This window comes from Embiotoca jacksoni, unplaced genomic scaffold (assembly GCF_022577435.1).
Source record: "Embiotoca jacksoni isolate LCO1_2020_lvr unplaced genomic scaffold, fEmbJac1.0.p SCAF_22, whole genome shotgun sequence".
NCBI classification, from domain to species: domain Eukaryota; kingdom Metazoa; phylum Chordata; class Actinopteri; family Embiotocidae; genus Embiotoca; species Embiotoca jacksoni.
This window is the reverse complement of record NW_027185363.1, coordinates 8,126,150-8,132,149: the sequence shown is the minus strand read 5'-3', so window position 1 is coordinate 8,132,149 and position 6,000 is coordinate 8,126,150. Positions and strand designations below refer to the sequence as shown.

At 38.9% G+C, this 6,000-nt stretch overlaps 1 protein-coding gene across 4 annotated transcripts in view; it reads left to right on the top strand.

The window, feature by feature from the left end:
* The first annotated feature begins 557 nt into the window (after positions 1-557).
* pde1cb (phosphodiesterase 1C, calmodulin-dependent b) overlaps positions 558-6,000 on the top strand; it is a 100,846-nt gene continuing 95,403 nt past the window's right edge. For 2 of the 4 annotated variants that reach the window (XM_069157741.1, XM_069157740.1), the window contains exon 1: positions 558-919. In XM_069157741.1, coding sequence (XP_069013842.1) covers positions 670-919 — 250 coding nt within the window. In that variant the 5' untranslated portion in view covers positions 558-669. The remainder of the gene's footprint in view (positions 920-6,000) is intronic. The other 2 variants (XM_069157738.1, XM_069157739.1) reach the window with 2 other exon arrangements.

The following is a 6,000-nucleotide window of genomic DNA, read 5'->3' as shown; positions in this document are numbered from 1 at the left end:
GGTCTCAGACATGTAGACACTGGCTGTACTGCTTTAACAGGCTGAGCGCGCTCCCGCAAAAGACGGTCAGTTCCTGGCAGACGGTCACATTTTGGCATGACACCGGCTACGTTTTTCCAGAAATAGTCAGCAGCTTCACAATAAAACCACATTTTTTTATTTATTTGACCGCGTCCAAATCTCGCGATCACTTCTCCCTCGTTAAACGCAAGTTTGACAACGCCAAACTACAGGTATTTTTGTAATTATAAATACCTGTTTAAAATGAGGGCAGTCGCTGATTTTAATAATCCGGGACAGTTGTCGGGTAATTAATGTGGCTTGTTTTCGCCTGCTTGTCCCGGGAGAGCAGCGTGTTTGTCGACAGAGCAACTTTCTCCATGTGACGTGTCTGTCGGAGGAAATCGAGAAAGATGTGCAGACAAGATCCGTCCAAACTCCGATTTTTGGTCCTGTAATCACATTTAGAGGTTGCTGTCAGTGAACTAACAATGAAGCTGACAGCTGAGGAGTGACAAGAACATTTTTTTTTTCAGACTTTGTCGCGAAGAGCAGAACAAAAGTAGAGTTTCAACAGGTTTTGAGTAAAATGAGCAAAGTTACCGAATCCGACTGAAGCTTTTTAGACTTTTTGTTCCCCCCCCCCACCCTCCCCTTTTCTTCTTGGTGATGGGCTCGGTGACTTCTGCTCTCACCAGGACCAGGAACGCGTTGGTGAAAGTGGGTTCCGAGCCGGAGAACCATGATCCGGAGAGGAGGCAGTCCGCTCCGGAATCGGACCGGACCAAGAAGAAGAACGCGCGGTTCAACGTGTCCAGCCAAACCGGGCGGCAGAGCTCCCGCCAGTCGCTGTCCGAGGTCCTCAGCAGACGAGACTCCGACGGAAGCAAACAGAGTTCAAGGAAAAAGGCACAGAGCGGTGAGTTGTGTCGAGAAATGTCTCCGTACTTTTTTTCCCCCCCAAGTCATGGACGTTAGGCACCTGTTGGAGCAAAGAGCAGCTGAAGCAAAAAAAAAAAAAAAAAAAACAACCATCAATAAGATACGATTGACTTTATTAATCCCACAAGTGGGGACATTCGGTAAAATACATTATAAATGAAGCGTGGTAGGAAGTTGTAATACAGTTTCTCAAGTTTGTAGTTTTATGGGAGCATGCGTGTACATTTCAGATACCGATATTAGTAGTACATTTTACTCCATCTGTCTACAGCTACATTTAGGCTACTTTTCTTACACTACAATATTACACAACGTTATGGATCTATGACTACGTAACTGGCAGCTTGATGATTTCTTTGGGCTGCAAATAACTATCATTTTCATTATTAATTGATCTGTCAATTAATAATAGTTTAGCTGTTTGGTCCTTAAAATTTCACAAAGTGGTTAAAAATGTTCACTGGTGTATTCTCACTGCCTAAGTTGCAGCCTAAGATGTCTTTTTTTGTCCTGATAAATATGTCACAGCCAAAAGATATTCAGTTTATTGTCATGAAGCACTAAGGTAATCTGAAAATATTTATGTTTAAGAAGCTGCTATCAGAACATTTTAGACTTAAAACAACTAATCGATTATTCAAATAGTTGGTGATTAACTTTCTGTTGACCAGCCTATCGATTATTTGTAATATATACACTGGTCAATATATGAACATTGGTACCTCTTGCATTTTTCACATCAATAATGACATAACGGGCCATTCTGCAGGCAGAGTATTTTTTTTTGCTTTTGATTCTATTGTATGGAAAAAGTGGAAAATTCTCTAGAGCCCGTGTTTGGTTTGTCTGTTGGCTGGCGCTAGATTGGATCTACAGAAGGGACGCTAGGCCTGTGATTGGTTGCTTAGTTTTGGGGAGGTTAACGTTAGGGATAGGATTCGGGACCACTTTCAGGTGATTATACACTAATGAAAACATAATAAGGACTATTATATTCCATTTCTACCAATAAAGCCTCCTAAATCCTGCAAACGAAACCAGCACCCGAGTACAATCTAGCACCACAGACATGCAGTCAGCCATCTGTATTTGTCTTTACACTTTAATTCTTTGTTTTGATCAACAACACAGTGCACTGACTCAAAGTGCGAGAAACAGAGTTGTAGGTGCCAAAAAAGCTAAGCCATCATAAAAACGGCCACTCACAGGGCAAATTCACTTCTTTTTCTTTTTTTTTTAATCCTTCACTCACATAAGTGACATTTCCAAGTTTTTTGGGGACATTGTGTTACTTTAATACTGCTGATTACTGTGGTTCAGTTTGTGCATTTGTCTCTAGATGAGAGAGAACTGGTCACTTCAGAGGATCATGTGAATTATGCTCCCGAAGAAAAGCTATTCACAGAATGAATGCTGATCTCTTTGAAGGCCAGCCTCAATGAAACATATCTCCACTACCAAAGCATCTCTTTGATGTTTGCGTTGTCCCTCAGACTAAAACTGACAGTCCTATTCATTTGAAGAAATTCACGTGTGAAAGGGCAGTTGGGCAGAGATGTTTTTTTTTATGGAGACAAATGTAGAAATTTTTTATTGAAATCACCTTGAGTCGCCTGATCCGTTCAGATTAAAATATATAAAAAAATGTAGTGGTCGTAAGTACAAATCAACAGATCAAACTGCAGTTTTGCTTCAGTCGTGTATTTGATCAAAATTCCCTTTCGATATTGCGATAGAATTATTATTTTTTTTTTACCATGAACACGCCGTTTAAAAAAATATATTTTTCACCTTTATGTTACTTAGTGTTTCTTTCAGTTAATCCTGTTTATCTTTGCTTGACTCCACTGCTGCCACCTCTAGTTCCAACTCCCTGGATATCTGTCCCAGAGGAAAACGACTCTCTCTGGCTGCCTCCTAAAATACCATCTGTACCTCTGTGTTTCCATGACCATATGACTGTGTAGACTCCTGTTGAGTTTCCTCCCTGCTCCCCAGTGATGCTCATGTGTGTTGAGGACACTCCTCCCTGACTCTCACCTCACTGTACACTCGTGTGCTGCCTCCTGAGGAATAAAAAACACAGACACCTACCTCCCTACAAGCTTATCTGGTTGGGTCCCTTCAGTGTCAGACAGACCCAGAGGGGTTTACTTCTTATGAAGTTAAGAGATGGCAGAGAGCAGTCTGACTTTGGCTCTGATAACTTTGGACTTAGAGGCTATTATCTAAGCTGCCATTCCAAATGAGACTATACACCCCATGATTAATATCGATAGGTGTTTTTAACTGTGTTAATGCAGTTTCAGATACCCTGAGAACATGACCCGTGTGTCAGGAGCCGTCTTACAATCAGTCAGGTGTGAATATAACTGATTGGAGAGATTCTGTGATAGTAGTGAGGTTGAAGAACTGCAATTACCTTGGTCTCGATTTCATTACTAGCGCTAAAACCAGATCATATTCAGAGAGTTTCCTGTGGTGTGAGGAGCTGAAGTCATTCTCATAGCATATATTAGTCATACGAAATGGTATTTTACTATAGCACATTTGGATGCAAAGCAGTGGGTTGTGCTAGAGGACATCGTGTCACCCGTGTCATACATTTTTTCCTAATTCATGTATACGTTTCTAATAGATTTTCTATTTGCCGTTTTTTTTGAGCAGCATAAAAATAAAATAAAATACTAGTTAGGGCGAGAAAACGTTTGTTCAAAAAGCAAAAGTCTTCCAGCAGCACGCTGAAAGTATGGTCATTTTCTTTAAGTGTAAGAATATATTCTCCAAAAAGTTAATTATTTAGAGTTTAAAATTAGTCCATTTACAATTTTTAAGTGCCGTTATTTAGTGTAAACATTCAAAACATGCTTCATAACACAGTGTGGCATAATGATAAGCAGATGTAATGAATGTTTTTTACAACATTGTCATTTTTTGCCAGTTTATAGAATATCCTAACGTTACAAGCGCCCACAGGAGGAGATATAGTTGTTGACAAATGCAACCATGAACACTTACATCTGCTTTCAACTACATTATGTTGTTCTATAAACCACATACTAGTCTAAATGTTGATATACTTGTGCTTATAAATGAGAAATTGGAGGCCCAAAGTGAACAGCAAGAATATCCGAGGAAGCCATCATGTATAAAAATCCCATCATGCACTGAAGGAAAAAATGTGGACAACCCTTCATTAATGTCTTTATATTGTGTGTAATGTAGTGATGTTACAAAGGCAGACCAATGTATTCCACTGCTGCCACTGTTTCCACTGCTATACGATGATGCAGGCTTTATTAATAAATGAAAAGGCATTAGATGGCCTTCGGGTTGAAAATCTGTTTTGTAATTGAAAACCTGCAGCTGATTTGCTGGGACTTAAAAAAAAATAATAACAGAATACAGGCACCACGATATCAATAAAATATTAGTTTGTTCAACTTTTACGAATACAATATACCTACTGGAAATGATTAGTGGTTATAGTCCTAATCTTATTTAAAACAAACTAAACATTTGAGTGTTTAAAGTGAATCAGGGGGAGATTGCACGTAAAACTTTAAATGGACAAAATACTAATTTCTCTGTTTACTCTGACATTTGTCTTTTTGACTGGTAGAAAAGGAATGAAAATCATTTGTTAGTGCACAAGTAAATAACTTTATCAATAATAACCAAAACTGAACTCTAAGAATTTTTTTTTTTTAATAATCAACAAAAAACCCTGATGACATCTTATGAGTAATTGATTTCAATTAAAAATTACATTTGGATCCATAATGTACACCCCATGTGGCAAACATGTGTCCCATCTCTTCCTCCATCTTCACATCTCTGCCTCACAGTGGGAGGAGAACCTCGAGAGTGAGGAGAATATGCAGGTGAAGGAGGACAGGGTGCATAAATCAGGAACAGCAGATAACAGCAACTCCGTCTCCTTTACTGCTAATGTGTGTTTTCATTCGTTACTTTCAACAATGCAGGAAGTGTTGTGACGATCACACCGCGCAGGTAAACGTACGCAAGTGTTGTGGTCATGGATAAATGTCCTTCAACACTGGTGCCTCTGCTTCACATCCATTGTCTTAGATGTTGTTGACATTTTTTTAATAGTCATTTTCCTTTGAGCTTTAGTTGCTTTGCTAAAACCTCAATGCGTTTGCCACAGGCAGTTATTATCCATTGTACATCGGTACTGAACATTTTAGAGATATTTTCTGTATTATGGGGGAATGTCGCGACACACCCTTGACCATGCGCTTCTGTAATGGTCGTTTCAGTGTTGTTGTTTTTTTAGCTTCCATACATGCTTTTTTTTAAAGCCTGACAACCAAAAATATGTTTGAATGATGGCTGCACCGAGCAATCCTTTTTCATTATCATGTAATCAGCTGATTATTTTCGCAAATAGTCAATCTTTTGTCAATAATTTGTTAGAAAATGATTGTAATTCAGTTTACAATGATATAAAAACTTGCAGAAGTCCAAACAGCTCTGTTGCTGAATATGGGCTACGTGCATTTCTCTGTGGACTGAGCGTTTAGACACTTTCGCAATATTTATACAAAACCAGATTTTATAATTGATTTATTTGATTATAAAACAGCTCGCTTTATAATCAAATAAATCAATTATAAAATCGAAGCACGAATTTATCCAATGTGGGACCTTTAAAGAGAAGGAAAAAAAACAACATTTGAAACCGAGCACATGATTTACAGAACACAGTGTTGTTTTTACTATCAACACCGTTTCTGGCATTAGAGCCATCAAAACACTGTTTCCTTTGTGACCGTGACCAGTGGGCCACAGTTTACACAGTCTGCTGCGTCTCTAATCTGTGTGACATTTTAAATGAGAAGTGCAGGATTGCTGTAGTTTTCAGTCCAAATAACACAGATTAGTTGCTTTGGTCTGTTGGGATGAGGATGTCTGGTGTTTGTAAGATGTCTGGCTCTAATGAAAAGGTTTACACTTGCTTGCCCTGCAGACCTAACACTCACCCAACTGGTTTTGCGTCTTTGATCTGGAACCATGCTGGTGGAAAAATCATTA